Source organism: Triticum dicoccoides, chromosome 1A (assembly GCF_002162155.2).
Source record: "Triticum dicoccoides isolate Atlit2015 ecotype Zavitan chromosome 1A, WEW_v2.0, whole genome shotgun sequence".
NCBI classification, from domain to species: Eukaryota; Viridiplantae; Streptophyta; class Magnoliopsida; order Poales; family Poaceae; genus Triticum; species Triticum dicoccoides.
This window is the reverse complement of record NC_041380.1, coordinates 24,389,484-24,408,915: the sequence shown is the minus strand read 5'-3', so window position 1 is coordinate 24,408,915 and position 19,432 is coordinate 24,389,484. Positions and strand designations below refer to the sequence as shown.

The following is a 19,432-nucleotide window of genomic DNA, read 5'->3' as shown; positions in this document are numbered from 1 at the left end:
CCACAGGAGTCAAGTAGGACGTAGCAGCACCTACAGGAGTAGGGGATGGCGCGCCCACGACAGCCGTCGAGGTTGACGGTGCGTCACTGACAGAAGCAGCGTCAGCAGAGGCCGGGGACGGGAGACACCCAAGCGGCAGTGGCGGTGAGGACCCGGCCTGGGGAAGCCCCGAGCTATGCACTGTAGGAGATGCAGCCACAACCAGCCTCGGCGGCAGCCCAACGCGGGACAAATGGCCACCAGCGGTCGGGGCAGCCTTGCGGGAGGCCAGGGCAGCCGCGGCCAGCACCGCGGCGGAGGTGGCTGACCCTGACGGAGCAACCGACATCGTGGATGCAGATGCAGGCCGCTTGCTCGGTGACGGCGGGACGACGCTCGGCCTGAAGCCTGCGGGCAGTAGCGTGCCAGCCAGGACGCAGGGCGGTGGTGGGGAGGCCGCCGCCGGCGAGGGCCTTGGGAAGCGCTCGGCGGACGGAGCTCCCGCCATGATCGACACCGCGGACGCAGGCTTAAAGCACGGTCGTGGAGGCATGGCGTCGGATGGAGCGAAGCTTCGCAGGGGAGAGAGAGGAGGTGGAGGGGATCCCGGATCCGGTCTCAGCTGAAGCAGGGGAGGCCGGAGGCGGTAGATCGGGCGGCGCCGCCGCGAGCGCTCACCCGCCGGAAGCGCGAGCGCGAGAGCCTCTCATGTCCTGGGCGGAGAAAACTTGGTTGTGGTTCTTTCACCTTACAGGGAGGAGAGGAAGCAACTGTCAGATAGTTTGGTTCAAGCTTATGGTTTTTTTGTTTGAACAAAAACACCCCAAAGAGCATCTTAAATCTGATTAATATCGAGGAAAATAAAGACCAGCCCAATGGGTAGACAACAAGACATAGAACGACCAGTACAAAATCAAATTGTAATAAAAAGCATACTAGTCTTCTTCCTTTGGTTGTTAATGTCATCCGCGGGAGATTGAAAATTACACTGAACCAACAACAAAGAAATGGGACACCTGCGAATGCCCTCGCCATACTAGGATTTAAAGACCGCAATAGCCACTCGCACCTTGGGACAAGATCTAAATATCGTTGAAGCAACATCGGTTGGAGCATCACCCCACGTAGAACAGTTTTGAAATCCATCACCATCAGCACAGAGGGCTGGAGAAACCGGGTCAAGTCACATAACAACACAAAAGAAGATGTAAAATTCGCCACACCAATAGTCAGCCATAAGCTCTCACTGAAAGACACACGAACTGCCAAGATCTGAAGGGAACAAAAACTCCTAGAAGTTCTTCGTCGGCGCCAGCTTGGACGTCGTCGACGTAGGGAAAACCTAGATAGACCTTATTCCAACAGCAACAAGTCATCATCATCACCACCCCGCCAATGTCGCCGAAGAAGTACAAGCCTAAAAAGACAAGACGGACTAACGGTCCCTGCTCCTCTTTCCGCCAATCAGGCCGCCAGACGAAGAAGAGGAGGGGGACTGAAACTGTGGTGGTAGTTGTGGCGGCGACGACTAGGTTAGGAGGCGGGCGTCTAGGTGGTTGTAGGAATGTTCGAGACCTACTGCCATGCGGTGCGGGATGCTCCTGGCTGAAGCTTAATTATGGTTGGTAAAATTCTTTAGCACGAACTTTGCTACACCTATGGGGGTTTACAAAATGACATGTCAGTTTCTAATTGGCCATCATTGGGGGCGCGGGCCCATCCTGAAAACTCGCGCGCGTGTGTTGGAGGGGTGAGGGGCGGAGGGTTGAATTTTTTTTTTTGCGGGGTTAAAAGGGATTTTCATTGCTCAATGGGAAACCAGGTCGTCCATACAAAGTTGGGGTACATCCGTAGGGCCTGACCTCAACCAAACTGCAGTCCTAGCATCTACGCGGCCAAACGTGGCTAATCTATGACTAACAGAATTTTGATCCATGCTAATGTGAGCAATAGAGATATCCCTTTCATCTAGGAGACGTTTCACTTCCTACACTATCATCGCCTGTGGCGACCTATCCAGAATGTCAGATTCAATGAGTTTGACGGCATATTGACAGTCCATCTCTATGTCCACAGGCAGCTAGGACCATTGCAGTGCAAGGTTGAGTCCTTCCGAGCATGCCATGAGTTCTGCTTGTAATGGTCCTGAGCAAGATAAAATGGACCTGCATGCCAAGAAGAAGATGGGCCTGAACTATCCCAGAGGATCATACTTGCTCCAGCTTTACCACTAGCTTCAATGAAGGGGCCGTCGACATTTAGCTTCACCCGGCCAGCTGCAGGTGAAACCCAGCAAGCGGGGGTGTTTGATTAATGGAGAAGGGGTGCTTGGAGTACGTGAGATTCGTATATAGGTCTAACATTTTGTGTGTGTGTATATCCGTGCATTTTTTAATTTTGTAAAAAAGGAGGTTGAAACTCTTGATCTCTGCATCACTGTGATGCACGTGGCCATCTTTACTATCTAAAAAGAAGAGTCAATTACACCGATGATGCTTAAACTTGGCACAAACGATCATTTTGGTGTTAGAACTTGCGGCATACATTGAACTGGTGCAAACTTCGCTCAGACATGCAAATACGGTGCTAATCACATTTGGATACAAAAATCGATGCCGACTTGGTGCGCCAGCATGGCATGGGCCCCACTGTCAGTGACTGGAAGGTGTAGAGGAGGTCTGTGGCCTTTTTTTGCGAAAACACACTCAAAAAATTTATTTCTCACAAAAAGGCCCTATCAATGCAGCAGCTGCCATTTCATTTTGACTCTATGACATATGGGGCCCGCCTGTCAGTACATGAAAATAAAAACAGATCAAACGCCTCCACGCCCCGAACTCAAGACCAACTGCTGGATAGCTAGCCGTCCAAACAACTCCATAATTCACGTTTGCAATGAGAAATACTGATAACAGTTCTTAATGTAGTACAAGGAGGATGCAATGGGACTTATCGATCTGAACTGCAAATAGCGTGGCACATTTTGCATGCACTAACTTTTTAATACATTTGTAAAACATAAGTAGTGCAAATATTATATACAAACAATGATTAGTAAATAAAATCATTTAAATATACACCCATGTATTATAAAAATGTTTGGTAAATACAGACATTTAAATATTTATTAAATAAAATATTTAATGCATACAAAAAATTATGCACTTGTAACTTATATTTAAATTACAAAATGATCAATACAAACATTCATGCGGTATAATTTTCACTCGTGATTTATATTAAAAAAATATTTTATAATTTAAATATTAACCACCAGTGAATATTTGTATGAAATTTTACTGTTGTCCAGTCTGATTTTATAATTTTCACTGTTTCTAATAAGAGCTGACCAGTCTGATTTGCTACTACTCCCTCTGTCTAAAAATAAGTGTCTCAACTTTGTATTAACTTTAGTACAAAGTTATATTAAGGCTAAGACACTTCTTTGAAACGGAGGAAGTACGGAATATGTGACCTCGATCAATTTTGTGAGCCATCCGGTCTAAATTGTACAACTGTGGGTTCTTCTTGTACCTCCAGCCTCTTCTTCCTTCGGCTCTTCTTCCTCGGAACTGGATCCTCTAGTATAAGAGGAAAAGTTAGAGAAGCTACAGTACTCTAACTTTCATCTTTCTATCCGTATGATTAAGGCTAAAATGACTTAAATTAATTTACAAATTAATGATTTATTGTGTACATTTATAGTAATTATATACAAATAAATTGATGGTGAAATAAAATTAATTTTAAATTATTTATATCTACAGTAAACAACTTGCTAACTACCTACTAACTGTTCCTAACTTTTCTTCTTCATTTTACACTAGGCTAGCACTGTACTACCGTGACTTTTTTTTCTATGTTAGGCTGGTCATAGTGGGGAGTAACTTATACTAGTGTCATGCATATGACACTAGTCTCTACCTTTATAGTGCAAAGTATTATAGTAGTGGTGTCATAGATCGCTTCATTTATTAGCATATAGACTCATTTTACCTCGGGAAGCGCTATGTTACAGTAACATATTATGTTACTCCAAACACCTCTTTCCTCATTAAATACTTGCCACATAAGCAAAATTGCCTTGGGATGTGTTAAGTTACTAGCTAAGTTATCCCCACTATGACCAGCCTTAGAGGATCCGGTTCTGCCTTCCTCTTCCCTCCTTTCCTATCGTCCTTGCTACCGCTCTACAGTCTACATGCGCCCCGCCTCGGCGAGGGCTCCGTGTATTCCGACCAGGAATGAAAACTCGCATGGTCATCCCCGCACCTCGCTGCCGCTCGCCATGACTTCCTCGGTCTCAACCTCGGTCTTGTGCCTGTCCTCCTCGATTCAAGGCTTTGCTGCTACTCTGAAACCGAAAAAGTTTACCGGGACGCATTTTAAGCGTTGGCAGACTAGGACCACCTTGTGGCTCACAGCGATGAACGTGTTCTGGGTTGGTGGTGTGTCCCTCACAGAAACGATTGCTCCTGAACAGGAGAAGGCGTTTAGGGTACAATCTTTCTGGGAGCAGTTCTGAGTGTGATTGGAGACAAGTTGGTTGACGCCTATATTCATATGGGCGTTGCCAAAAACTTGTGGGATGCGCTCGAAGTCAAATTCGGCGCAACTGATGCTGGCAGTGAGCTGTATGCCATGGAACAGTTCCATGATTACAGGATGGTTGATAACCGTTCTGTATTGGACCAGGCTCATGATATACAGTGCATTGCTAAGGAGCTGGAGCTCCTGAAGTGTGAGTTACCGTACAAGTTTGTCGCGGGTTGCATTATTGCAAAACCCCCTCCTAGTTGGAGGAACTTTGCTACTTCTCTCAAGCACTTGAGACGTGAATTCTCTGTTGAGGATGTCATTGGTCATCTCAGTGTTGAGCAGAACTCGAGAGCAAAGGACTCGCACGTGAAAGGAGCAGAGGGTTCTTCTAGCGCCAATGTGGTGCAAAAGAACTTCCACAAGTTCAAGGGAAAGAACTCTGTCCAGCAGAATACTACCTTTAAGAAGAAGGGTAAGAAGAAAGACAAAAAGAGAGATGGCTGCTTTACTTGTGGTTCAGATGAACATTGGGCAAACAAGTGCCCAAACAAGTATAAGAAGCCAGCACAGGACTCCAAGTCTGTGAATGTCACTCTGAGCAACAATGATGCGGCATCTGGGTATGGTAATCTGTTTACCATACTTTCAGTCTGTCAGTCCACCGATTGGTGGATTGACACTGGGGCCAACATTCATGTGTGTGCTGATGTGTCTTTGTTTTCTTCCTACCAGGTCGCACGAGATTGTTCCGTCCTGATGGGGAATGACTCGCATGCTTCTGTTCATGGTGTTGGCACGGTATATCTGAAGTTTACTTCGGGAAAGATCGTGCAACTAAAGAACATGCAGCATGTCCCCGCCATAAAGAAGAATCTCGTTAGTGGCTCCCTTCTATGTAAAGAAGGGTTTAAGTTAGTATTTGAGTCTAACAAAGTAGTCGTATCTCGGTATGGACTATTTGTTGGAAAAGGATATGATTGTGATGGTTTGTTCCGCCTTTCCCTGGAGGATTTCTGTAATAAAGTCGTGAACCAAATTCATTCTAATGTGAATGAATCTGAGATTTGGCATTCACGTCTTTGTCATATAAATTTCGGTTGTATAACGCGGCTAGCTAAGATGGATTTAATCCCGAGTTTCACTTTAGCCAAAGGCTCTAAGTGACATATGTGTGTGCAAACTAAGCAACCTCGTAAGCCTGCGAAGAAGAGACACCTGGCACCTCTAGAGCTCATACATTCAGATCTCTGTGAGATGAATGGTGTGTTGACTAAAGGTGGAAAGAAATACTTCATGACTCTGATTGATGATTCCACTAGATTCTGCTATGTGTATTTGTTAAATACTAAGGATGAGGCTCTACACTACTTTAAAGTTTATAAGGCTGAAGTTGAGAACCAACTTGAGAAGAAAATAAAACGAGTCCGGTCTGATCGTGGTGGAGAGTACTTTTCCAATGAGTTCGATTTATTCTGTGCGGAACATGATATTATTCATGAGAAGACGCCTCCCTACTCACCCTAGTCAAACGGGGTTGCCGAACGGAAAAACCGTACTCTAACTGATTCGGTTAACGCCATGTTAGATACATCGAGCTTATCCAAGGCGTGATGGGGAGAGGCTGTATTGACATCTTGGCATGTCCTGAATAAAGTTCCCACAAAGGATAATGAGACTACTCCCTATGAGCAATGGGAAAAGAAAAAACTACACTCTCTTACTTGCGCACTTGGGCTGTTTGGCGAAAGTCAACGTGCCGATAATCAAAAAGCGCAAGTTGAGACCAAAGACCGTGGACTGTGTTTTTCTTGGCTATGCCAAGCATAGCGTTGGCTATAGATTTCTAGTGGTGAAATCTGAGATAGCTGACCAGAAGGTCGGTACAATTATAGAGTCTAGGGATGCTACATTCTTTGAGGATATTTTCCCCACGAGAGATATGCAAAGCAATTCTAGACTGGAATCTGATGAGACTCCTGAACCTGCTATTCCGATGGAATACTATGAACATAAAAATGATAAGAGTTCCACGAAGGATGACGAGGATGTTAGGAGCAAGAGACAGAGGACTGCAAAGTCCTTTGATGATAATTTCCTCGTGTACCTCGTGGATGATGATACTTCCAGTACCATTTCAGAAGCTTATGCGCCCCGCCTTGGCGAGGGCTCCGTGTATTCTGACCAGGAATGAAAACTCGCATGGTCATCCCCGCACCTCGCTGCCGCTCGCCATGACTCCCTCCATCGGTCTCAGCCTTGGTCTCGTGCCTGTCCTCCTCCTTCCTTCTCCGACGAAATCAACTGATCCAAACTGAAAAATCAGGAAATCAAGTATAGCTATCGTGATGAAATATAGACACACACGACTTGGCGTGATCAACGACTTGACCACTCACGCATATCTGGTCCTAATTTTCTGGTGGCGTTCACATGTCCGCGCGGATGACCGACGAGAGGATGGCCGTTATAGTTTTCCAAAAAATCGTTTCCACTGAGCAAACTCAAGTCTGCCAACAGTCAAGTGGCACTGAGGAAGATGGCAAGTCAAGTGCCCCTGTATCATTCACACGATGGAAATACATGCAGCGCGTTAGGATCACTGCAAACCGGAATATCCCTCGTCGTTTAGCTCACTTGCACCCACCCATATGACCGAGCACGTGCAAGCTTAAGTTTAAAAAATGGAATAATATATGCGGGCTTCGTCGAGCCACACAAAAAACTAGTGAAACTGTGAAAGCTCTGTTGAATCATTAGCAGATAACAAGTCGTGTTGTCCAGAGCATGCAGAACCCCACTCGCTTTTGGACGAGTCACAGATACTTTGTCAAAGCAAAGACCGTAGCTGTTTTTTATAAGATTTCCTATAGTAGTTTATGCATTGTGGAGGTAGCCAGCACTCTTGTTTGAAACGTTCCAATTATCGACAATACGACACATGCTTACATTAGTAGACAAGCACATGATTAGCAGAGGAATGCACCTAGTTAAAATATTAACACTGAACACTTGCTCGGTCATATGGACACACAAGCACATGATGGATGACACGATTAACACTGAACACTTGCATGTGAGAACTCGGCCTCTCTTCTTCCCGGCACCAACCATCAAGCGGTCAAAGCCACACCAACCCACACCCGGCAACCACCCTGCCTACTTAACCCCTCCTCCCTCACCATTCCTCTCCAAGAAGAGCTAGCCTCCCTCACCTTCATCTCCAACCTGAGCTCTCTCCAGCGCAAGACCAATCAGTCCGCCTACAAGAATTCATCCAGATCAATACACATACACCTGACCTGCCTAGTTTCTAGCTTAGTTGCGTTCGTACTTCTTTGCACATCACGATGGAGTGCGAGAACAGAGCGCACGTCGCCGCCAACGGCGATGGCTTGTGCGTGGCGCAGCCGGGGCGGCCCGACCCCTTGAACTGGGGGAAGGCGGCGGAGGATCTGTCCGGGAGACATTTGGACGCCGTGAAGCAGATGGTGGAGGAGTACCGTAGGCCGGTGGTGACCATGGAAGGCGCCAGCTTGACCATCGCCATGGTCGCCGCTGTGGCCGCCGGTAGTGATACCAGGGTGGAGCTCGATGAATCAGCCCGTGGCCGCGTCAAGGAGAGCAGTGACTGGGTCATGAACAGCATGGCCAACGGCACCGACAGCTACGGTGTCACCACCGGCTTCGGTGCCACATCCCACCGGAGGACCAAGGAGGGCGGCGCTCTCCAGAGGGAGCTCATCAGGTACGAATCAGTTAAACTATGCCACCAACAAATTAGATATTTCAGTTGTTGATCCTCCTGTACTCCTTTGGGTTTTTTTTTGTGTGATCCCGAAGCCTTATTTTCTTGTGCACTTCTTGTTTGTTCAGATTCCTTAATGCCGGAGCCTTCGGCACAGGTGGCCGGGAACATGTTCTGCCTGCCGCAGCAACAAGGGCGGCGATGCTCGTCCGTGTCAACACTCTGCTCCAGGGGTACTCCGGCATCCGCTTTGAGATCCTCGAGACGGTTGCTGCGCTTCTCAACGCCAACGTGACACCATGTCTGCCGCTCCGGGGCACGATCACCGCCTCCGGCGACCTCGTTCCGCTTTCCTATATCGCGGGCCTGGTGACCGGTCGGGCAAACTCCGTGGCCACTGCCCCAGACGGCAGCAAGGTTAACGCGGCGGAGGCGTTCAAGATCGCTGGCATCCAGCATGGCTTCTTTGAGCTGCAGCCCAAGGAAGGGCTTGCCATGGTGAACGGCACAGCAGTGGGCTCCGGGCTTGCGTCCATGGTGCTTTTCGAGGCTAACATCCTGAGCCTCCTTGCCGAGGTTCTATCAGCTGTCTTCTGCGAGGTCATGAACGGCAAGCCAGAGTACACTGACCACTTGACCCACAAGCTGAAGCACCACCCTGGGCAGATCGAGGCCGCCGCCATCATGGAGCACATCCTCGAAGGAAGCTCCTACATGGCACTCGCAAAGAAGCTCGGCGAGCTTGACCCGTTGATGAAGCCAAAGCAAGATAGGTATGCGCTTCGCACATCACCACAGTGGCTTGGCCCCCAGATTGAGGTCATTCGTGCTGCAACCAAGTCGATCGAGCGAGAGATCAACTCCGTCAATGACAACCCACTCATCGACGTATCCCGTGGCAAGGCCATCCACGGTGGAAACTTCCAGGGCACACCTATCGGCGTGTCCATGGACAACACAAGGCTCGCCATTGCTGCGATCGGCAAGCTCATGTTTGCCCAATTCTCGGAGCTGGTGAATGACCTCTACAACAACGGTTTGCCTTCCAACCTCTCCGGCGGGCGCAACCCGAGTTTGGACTATGGCTTCAAGGGAGCTGAGATTGCCATGGCCTCATACTGCTCCGAGCTCCAGTTCTTAGGCAATCCAGTGACCAACCATGTCCAGAGCGCCGAGCAACACAATCAAGATGTCAACTCCCTTGGTCTCATCTCCTCCAGGAAGACCGCCGAGGCCATTGACATACTCAAGCTCATGTCCTCCACATTCATGGTCGCCTTGTGCCAAGCCATCGACCTCCGCCATCTTGAGGAGAATGTTAAGGATGCCGTCAAGAGCTGTGTGAAGATGACGGCCAGGAAGACATTGAGCACCACCAACAATGGGCACCTCCACAACGCGCGATTCTGCGAGAAGGACCTGCTGCTCACGATTGACCGTGAGGCGGTGTTCGCGTATGCAGACGACCCTTGCAGCGCCAACTACCCACTGATGCAGAAGATGCGTGCGGTTCTCGTGGAGCACGCCTTGGCCAACGGTGAGGCTGAACTCGACGTGGAGACATCTGTCTTTGCCAAGCTTGCCGCGTTCGAGCAGGAGCTCCGTGCAGTGCTACCAAAGGAGGTTGAGGCTGCCCGGACCTCCGTGGAGAACGGCACCGCCACACAGCAGAACCGTATCACCGAATGCCGGTCATACCCGCTCTATAGGTTCGTGCGCAAGGAGCTTGGAGCTGAGTACTTGACTGGGGAGAAGACACGGTGTCCTGGGGAAGAGGTGGACAAGGTGTTTGTCGCCATGAACCAGGGCAAGCACATCGACGCGCTGCTGGAGTGCCTAAAAGAGTGGAATGGTGAGCCCTTGCCTATCTGCTGAACAGAGGATCAAGAAACTGAAGAGAATACAGTGTGCAGAAGGCTCTGTATCTGCTTAGCTGATAAGTGATAATATTTTTTAAATTGTATTTTCTTAAGAGTCGATGCTTTGTAAGATGGAACATTCTTACAGAGCTGCCATGTTGTAGCCAAAAATTGCAGCTGCATAATTTGTACAACTTCTATGATATAATTTGGAGTAAGTTAGAAGGGTACAGTGTATGATAAATATTTGTGATAAATGTATTGGTCTTTTTTTACAACAGTGGTCTGGTGGAGACAACACCGAACAGTGCAAACATCTACTGTTAGCATGCCATTGCCATACAGTGTGAGGACAGAGGAGATGATGCCTACAAAGTCATTGCTCCGTCTTGTGAACCTTGTGAGAAATCGCAAATTCTATTATAAAAGATCTTTGACGGTATCCTTGAATGAAACCGGCCAAAAGTACTTAAATCCAAATAACCTATCCCACTTACGCTAATTAGAAAAATAATGTTATCCCACTTTTGATGTTTTCCCATGATTATCACATACTCCATGCATGTGGGTGTTGTACATGTGAACAGTAATCAATGATGGGTATGCTATGGTCAAAGTCGCTTTGCACATGGGAGTATCGAAACAAGATATTTGCAATTCTTACCTCAAATTGCTGACGATATGCGGGAAATGTCGAAATATAGCTCTTCCTTGGTCCCCTTTCCCAACTCTGTGGATATATCCTTTGGAGTATATCTCTGCATTCTGATGAGCCAAAGGCTCCATGAATACCGCACCGTAGGTGGACCTGTCGAAGATATATGGCTCTTCCTTAGTTCCCTCCCAAATCAGTTAACTCAGATATACTCGCAATTCCCGTACGCAAACATACCTCATCAGAATGGTGGGACTCCGAGACATCCTGAAGACGAAGCCAGTACACAATCGCTGCAAATCATTGAACTGGGTCGCAAATAGGTACGATCTTGAAGATGACACATTTACCCTCAAGGGAAAGCCATGTGTAACTCCGTCACAGATGTGGAGATGCTCACACATTTCCACAGGAGGGGAAAACATTTTCTCCCTCTCCGATGAAGGAAGTACAGTCTATGTATGTTAACTTTAAACCCAAATATGGAACTACGATAACCTTCAACAACCTCATATAGAGGCTAAGAAACAAACATAATAATGCATTTATTTTATATAATTTATGTAGTTGCATTACAAGAGTACATTAATTAGCGATGGACTCATGATCAGGTATGGTTATGGGAGAAGTTTAGTCTTGACCACATCGACCCCACAATTGACTACATGTGGGCAAGAACGACCACTCTAATTATTTCCTTAGTAATATGTATAAATCAATATGAACGCCGGTGGTTCCTTTGTTGAAGCTGTGTGGCAAGGAAGTGCTGGTGCTTTATTAAGGGACCATAGTGGTGTGGCCTTGCTTTCTACCTGAAGATAAGCCCATGTTCCGAGGCAGAGGAGGCTTACAAGCTGTCGATGTGATGGTTGGTTGGCCTCCGTCAGTTATCTGAAGTTTGCAGGGTGGCCAGCTGTGTATGAAACGGACTGCACGGCGGAGTAGGAGGTGTTATCAAAGAATGCAGATAACGGACTGACAGGAGTGATGGAGATTTTTGCGGAGTGCGGGCTTCATGTCTAAGATCATTAGAGAGAGCAATGGAGCTGCCCACCAGCTTGCAAATTATGCTACAACAGACGAGGAAGCGGCTCTTGTAGCTGATGTGCAAAGAGTAGTTTTGTTTCCCCTTTGATTTTGTAAGGATTGTAAATTTGTAATTGACATTTTTTATAACCTCTCTTCAACAATATAAAAATGATGTATATCAATATGTTAAACTTCAGTTAAAACCGGCTACATGAGAATCGCATATAGCCTATTGTCGTCAGTATCATAAGTAACATAAGTTTCTGGATGAGTTGCAGAACATTTGATTGTTCAATTCCCAATTGCCCTCTGTACAGTACTACCCCCAAAGTGTGGGCAAAGAAATCAGACACAAGACCACCACATCCCCATAGCTACATCACTGAACAAAATCTGAGAATTTTTCAGGGGCGAAGGATGCATTCTGAACAAAATCGCCGCAAATCTGAACAAAATCTAAGTTCAGATTGATAGATCGAGAAGTCAAGTAGAGTTAGGGTAAGGGCTAGCGTGCTCACCTCGAGCTGAGACTGGCTCCGGACATTCACGCACGTGCAGCGGCGTCCCCTCTACCAGCGCCAGCGGCACCGGATCGCCGCCGGCGGCCACCAACTAGCCGTCGGCGAGCGGCGGTGTTCATATCTCTCTGTTTTTATCCGAGCCGAGCCGACCTTTCAGTCTCGGCCTCTTAACTCGTTGGCATGAGCTAGCCCAAGTACAACTGCAGCGCTGAAACAATAGGCCCACGAGTGCTCGGCCTTTCGCCTCTTTCTGTTTTTGTTCATTTTTCTCTGGTTTTCTTCTTTTCTTTATCGGCTTTCACTGGGTACTTTTTTATTTTGTTTTCTTCATTTTTATCTTGGTTTTCACTATTTTTTCTTGGTTTTCTTATTTTTCTTTAACGGTAATCACATGAAACGGTTCATGGTGCCAGCGGCGGCATGCGACGTTGATAAGTAAAGGGTGCGCCGGCGGTTCCGTGATGACATCTAGTATCGGGGCAGCGGCTTTGACAGTTGGATGGTTGCTGTAGTGCGAGTCGCGTTGGTGTGGGGTGGATGCGACTAGTTCCGCGTCGAGACATTGGCGCTCACCTGAAGGTTGGTGGGTGATATAAGGTGAGACGACATTTCACGAATCTGCTACTGCCTTCTAGCTCTGACGTGGAGTACTTACAGATGCGACTATCGAACGATCCATCTTCAGGATGATTTTTGAAACACCACTGCATTTCCGGGGTGAAAACTCTTGTTCTTGCCTTTATTGGTCGGGCTTGGTAATGGCGAACTTGCATCATTACTTTGTTAAAAGTGTTGTCTACTCCTTGTTGTTGTGTTGGTATTCACTGATTGGTCTCGGCAATCAGGATGAAAATCCTTCCTCAAGGCGTCTACGGCTATACATGGCAATGATGGCTTGCAGACGTTTTTTCTTTTTGAAGGCGCTGCTGCAGAAGAAGTCGACTTAGTATAGGTGTTCATATATAAAAAAATAGACCAACAAGGAAGGAGCCCAACGGCATTATTATTAAGATGGAAAGGTGTGAGACACCAAGTTTTAAATCCGCGAAATAAATTCCGCCCCACATGATTCAAACTTGGGTCTGCCAAGGCAACAGCCCGTGGTCTTGCTACTAGGCCGGATGCCCATCCACTTTTTTTTTATATTGTAATGGTTCGGTTATGGTTTACTACTTTACTTTGTTATGTACTCTGCATAATAATTAATAAGAATGGCTATGTGCAGAGGCTGGGGTTTTAACCTCCTTTCCAAATAAAAAAATTAAAAAAATGTCGTGCAGGGATATAGCTAAACATGAAAAGACAAAAGAGAGGAAGATATCTTAATTTCTTTAGAGCTAAAACCTCGCCTATATACTCCACATTCAAGTACACAGGCTTCAGGGCATCTCCAAAGCTGACCCGTAAATGGCTCCAATATATTTTCGTTTTTATGTCCGGGTGTGGTCCGCGGACATGATGTCGGAGGAAGCCATCCAAAGTTGTTCATAAATTAATATGGTTGGGAGGAGAGAGAGTAGAAAGTGTCCATGCATGTGATGGGATTTGTTATGTGGCCTTTGTTTTGAATGAGAGAGAGGAGAGGGGACAATGCATGTGAAGAGAGAGAAAAGAGAGAAGAACCACGCAAAGGCTTTGCATTGGTCAAGTGCATGTCCGGACTCCCGCAAAGCTCCCCCATCTCGGATTTGCCGGAAAACACATGTCCTGACTACTTTGCGGTTCGATGGGGGTCCTCATTGAATGACAAAAGTTGATACAAATGGTCCGGACGCCACAATCCAGACATATACCAAAACTTTGAGGGTCTCCTTTGGAGATGCCCTGGATGAACTCTGTTGGATCATTACTTAACTCAAAAACTGAAAAGGCAAAAGGTGAACACAGACTAAACTATACATACGTACACTACTTGATCGTCAAATGAATGGAGTAAGTGATAATTATTTTCATATTTGGCACTCAACTGGTGCCATTTGTCAAAACAACATATATAGTTTTGGTCAAAAATCGCTATCGGCAAGCTTACGAAAGAAATATTAGTGGTGTCATTATTAGAGGCATGGCTTGCGGCAGGTGCAGAGTGATAGAATTAATCACCACAAGGTTGTCCCCACAAAAAAAATATCACCACATGGTTACATGAAATTACAAGAGAAAAAACAAAGAAAATGTCGGTTAGGTATGTGTGGCCGACCAAAAATGACGAACATTCAGGTCTCGACAAAGTCCAAATTGTTGGTACACATGGATAACTAAATTTGTGATTGCATGAATTGGTGGATACGTGGTTTAATTTTCCAGCTTCTATACATGCGCGGACGCGCACATACGTACTGACTCTTGCAATGGTATACGTCATATTGAATGTGGATAGACCTAGCGAAAATTGTTTTTGGAGGCCGAGCTCCATGGAGGCCTCTATTTGCAATTATTAAAATTCAACAAAATTCATATATATTTCTATGTTTAAAAAAATGAAAAAAGATAGTAAAATACACATATACATGGAGGCACAATGTACGTGTGTGCGTTAGTTTTTAGAATGGAATAGGTTGAAATGAGGGTTGTGCAAAAAAAATGAGGCTTTTTAGCACATGATGCTATTCATCCTCAAAGTCCATGAATATTTCTTTTTTTTTGCATAGGTCGCATTTTAAGGTATTTCACCCTAAATTTTACACACATATACATCTCATTCTTGTATACTTGCATTTTTTCCAGATTCTGTTGAAACCGGAAAGTTTGAATTTTAAATTCCTTAAAAAAAAAATTGGGCTCCATGAAGCCTGGTCACCAAAACGCTCCAGTCATCTAGGGAGTATAATCCTCATCCTTGTACAATTATATGAAATGTTGGAGTACTATTTTCAACGAGTAATTCTCATCTATTTCGAGGCGCCTACTTCAATTTTATATGTACGTCCAGATTTTGTCCAATATTTAGATTACTTTTGTCAAAATGGGCGGTCGCGTTGTTTCGTTCCATCAACGATGTACTACTAGTACTTGAAAAATGACTTTTTTGTCTTTCCACTGAAGAGCATAAAAACTCTCTCTCCTTTCCCTTGGACAAAGAAATGCATAGTGTATGAATCATTGTCACTCATATTGCCACCAACCAACAACAAATTAACGAACAATAACGTGGTTTGTTAGGAGACAGGAATAAATCTCCGGTACACGTCAACAGCTCATCCAAGACACATTTATCATGTGTTTTCTATGTTTTGAAACATGAGAATTAGCAAATAAGTCAAGTTTGTATCCTCCAAACCACGAGTCGAGAAGATGGCATGATGTGACACTCACCAACGAGGCGGTCCGGCCCTTTATAAAATCTCCTAAGTTGGGGCACCTTCTTCATGTACGAATCTACAGCATGCAACATGGCCTCACCACCCCATGTCAACAAGCACCTCAAACCATTGTTCCAGCTCGTCGTGAACAACTTCCTTGTGCTCGTCGTCGCGCCGGTGACAGCCATCGTGTTCCTCCGTAAAGCCGCACAGCTCGGACCCGAGGAGATCCTCTCCCGGCTCCATGGTTTGCGGCAGGCCCACGCTCTGCTGGCCGTCTTCCTCCCGCTCGCCTTGGCCACCCTCTACCTCATGAGCCGCCCTCGTAGCGTGTACCTCGTCGACTACGCTTGCTGCCGGCCAAATTCCAATTGCCGCGTCTCCACAGGCTCCTCCGTCGAGAATGTTCGCTTCTCGCCTTACCTCGACGATGGAGGTGTCGACTTCATGACGCGCATGCACGAGCGCTCGGGCCTCGGTGACCAGACCTACCTCCACCCTTCGTTCCACTATATCCCCCCGCGATGCTGCTTGAGTGATGCTCGTGACGAGGCGGAGCAGGTCATCTTTGCAGCCGTCGACGACCTGTTCGCCAAGACCGGCATAAGTCCTGGAGCTATCGACATACTCGTCACCAACTGCAGTGGCTTCAACCCGACCCCGAGCTTGGCCGACATCGTCGTGAACAAGTACAAGCTCAGAGCCGACATCCGGAGCGTGCACGTATCCGGGATGGGGTGCAGCGCGGGGGTGATCTCCCTAGAGGTCGTGAGAAACCTCCTGCAGGCGGCACCGCGGGGCGCGCGCGCCCTCATGGTGTCCACGGAGGGCACCTCTATCATCAACTATGCCGGCAAGAACCGGGGGATGCTGCTGCCGTACGCCCTGTTCCGCATGGGCGCGGCCGCGGTGCTGCTGTCGACGTCCAAGTCCATGGCCCGTTTCCGGCTCATGCACATCGTGCGAACGCTCACCGCCGCACACGACAGAGCTTACCTGTGCATTTCCATGAAAGAGGACGACGAGGGAGAAACAGGAGCGTACCTGTCCAAGGACCTTGTACCAGTCGCCGGCGAAGCTCTGAAAGCCAACATCATGGCAATAGGGTCCCTCGTCCTCCCACGGTCGGAGAAGCTGCTCTTTGCGATCTCATTCATTGCGCGGAAGGTGATGAGAAGCAAGATCAAGCTATATGTCCCTGATTTCCGGACGGCCTTCCAGCACTTTTGCATCCATTCCGGTGGCCGGGCGGTGATCGACGCGGTGCAAAATAGCTTAAGATTATCAGACAGGGATGTCGAGGCATCACGGATGACGCTTCACCGGTTCGGGAACACGTCCAGCAGTTCATTGTGGTACGAACTTGCATACATCGAGGCCAAGAGACGGATGAAGAAGGGCGACCGGGTGTGGATGATCGGGTTCGGTTCTGGGTTCAAGTGCAACAGCGCCGTGTGGCAGTGCATGAGGCCGGCCAACAACACCATTGTCGGCACGCCATGGGCTGATTCTCTTCATATGTATCCTCTCAACAACATCTCGGAGGAAGTGGGCTAAAAACTTCCTGAATGGACAAGTACAATTCAATTCATACCATAGTATGCATTTGTCTGTTTAACTTTGCTTTATTCATAGCACGCTGAGACAAAGAAAAGATATGTAATGGTGTTGGAGAAAAAATATGAAAAGAAATCATGTTTGTGGAGAAGTAGAGCAACATATAAAACACATTTATACATGTATCTATCTGCAATCCTTTTTTCTACTAAACGGCCACACCCACAACCCCTGCCTCAAGGAGTGCACACAACTATCTTTACTAAAAGACAATATTAATGATCATGATTCTTCTCAGTCCCAATCAAAAGCAGGTGGTGGAGTGTAAATCATCATGAGCCTAACAACATCAGCATGTTCTAACACAGACTTAATGATTTGCATTTTTGTTAGGATCACGTGGAAAATGGAGGATGTCATATGGAGCCTCCATTTTTCGTGAGCCTTTTTATCTTTCTCGCAGTTTAAATAATTACTATATATGGGAAAATTTGAACAGAACGTACTTGGGGCATGAGCTGGGTTGCTAAGAAAATTCCCCTAAAAAAAGAACAATTCTGCTGAGCTAGCAGCGTGGAATCCACAAATAAACACCACGACTGACAACAAAAGAGGGAAATGCCCACTTTAAACAAAACCAATTAGTAGTAGAACGGCTCATTGGTTCTAAAAAAAACCCGGCTCATTAGTAGTAGTAGCCTCGCTCGTGGACTAGGCCGATTAACGCTTTTTTTTCTTTGCATCGACATAGAGCGCCAGGTTTTCGTGAGTGCGGTTTGCATTTTCTACTCCCTTCGTCTAAAAAAGATTGTCTTAAATGTTTTTAGATATGAATGTATCTAAACATATTTTAGAGTTAGATGTGTCCGTATCTAGATAAATATAAGAAAAGCTTTTTGGAACGGACTTAATATATTATTAGGAAACTTCTATACGCCTCTCCATCTGGGTTTCTTTTCTGTTTTAATATTGTTCGTCTGGTTTTTATTTTAGGTTTTTTTTTGTTATTTGTCCTTCTCCTTTTAATTTTCCGTTCTGCTTTTCCCTTTTTTCTTCTTTACAATAATCACAAAATTTTTTCTAATTCATGAACTTTTTGTAAATTCAAGACCTTCTTCAAAATCATGAAAAAAATTCAAGTAAATGAACTTCGCTCAATTCATGAACTTTTATTGAAATTCGTGAACTTTTTTCAAGGTCACGAACTTCTTCAATTTCATGAACAATTTTAAGCCACAAATTTTTTTCATATTCACAAAGTTTTTCAAGTTCTGAAACATTTCTTGAATTCATGAACTTTTTCTGCAATTTATGAACATTGCACATTTTTTGCCACATAAAATGGAAGCCGATAACTATTTTCAAATTCATGAACTTCTTTCGAGTGCATCAACATTTCTGAAAAACATGAACTATTTTCGAGTTCGTGAACATTGTTTTTCAAGTTCAACAACATTTCTTAAAATTCATTAGCTTTTGTTGAGTTTGTGCACTTTTTTCCAATTCATGGACATTTTCTGAGGGTACCAAATATTTGAAATTCATGAAATTTTTCTAATTCTCAAACTTTTATCAACTTTTTTTGAATTGACAAACCTTTTCCAATTCTCAATTTTTCCTATTCCATCATCTTTGATTCAAAATTTTATGAACCTTTTGAATTCATGATCTTTTTCCCATATTAGTGATTTTTTGTTGAATTCTTAAACCTTGCTTTTGGAAATTTATGTCCTTTTTTGAAATTAATGTTTGAAAAAAATCATCAGATTTTTTTAATTCCTATTTTTTCAATAGTTAACGGCCTGTCAACTGGTCAACCGTCAATTGGCAACCGGTTTAACTGGCGTGATGTGTCATTTAATGGGCCACAGCCCTCTTAATACACGCATGAGCAGCATCGCCCGCTCTTGGCGTTATAGGCGCCGAGGAGGAGGGCGAGAGCTATATCCCTTTGCTTGTGTCGCTTCAGTTTTTTTGCTTTAGGTTTACTTTGACTGTTCTTTATTTTTTTCCTCTTTTTATCGCTTCTTTATTGGTTTTAATTTTTTCCCATGGTTTTTACACATGTTTTCTTTGTTTCTTTCTTGATTTTTACAGGTTTTCTTTCTTTTTCTTTTTCTTTGATTTTCGTTGCTTTTATTTTTTTTTGTCTGGTGGTTTTGATGGGTTTTATTTTTTTAACGCAAGTCTAAGTTTCTTCAGTACATATTATATATTTCAAGTGTGCACTTGAAAAATTGGTTTGATAC

General features: G+C 45.6%; 3 protein-coding genes across 3 annotated transcripts in view; 2 read left to right on the top strand and 1 right to left on the bottom strand.

Annotated features, from left to right (window-relative positions):
* Window positions 1-12,936, bottom strand: part of LOC119350282 — a 34,025-nt gene extending 21,089 nt beyond the window's left edge. Inside the window, exons 1-4 of the mRNA XM_037618196.1 lie at window positions 12,901-12,936; window positions 12,325-12,418; window positions 11,015-11,070; window positions 10,787-10,930 (exon numbers count right to left, since the gene is read on the bottom strand). Coding sequence (XP_037474093.1) covers window positions 10,787-10,930; window positions 11,015-11,070; window positions 12,325-12,418; window positions 12,901-12,936 — 330 coding nt within the window. The remainder of the gene's footprint in view (window positions 1-10,786; window positions 10,931-11,014; window positions 11,071-12,324; window positions 12,419-12,900) is intronic.
* Window positions 7,866-10,780, top strand: LOC119360139 (phenylalanine ammonia-lyase-like). Its single transcript, XM_037625914.1, has 2 exons — window positions 7,866-8,263; window positions 8,392-10,780. Exons 1-2 carry the CDS (start codon window positions 7,866-7,868, stop codon window positions 10,136-10,138), a joined length of 2,145 nt encoding a protein of 714 aa, XP_037481811.1. The 3' UTR covers window positions 10,139-10,780.
* A 2,780-nt stretch (window positions 12,937-15,716) lies between the features above and the next one.
* Window positions 15,717-17,257, top strand: LOC119353445 (3-ketoacyl-CoA synthase 5-like). The gene has a single exon (XM_037620100.1). The coding sequence runs from the start codon at window positions 15,717-15,719 to the stop codon at window positions 17,181-17,183; it is 1,467 nt and encodes a 488-aa protein (XP_037475997.1). The 3' UTR covers window positions 17,184-17,257.
* Window positions 17,258-19,432: the final 2,175 nt, after the last annotated feature.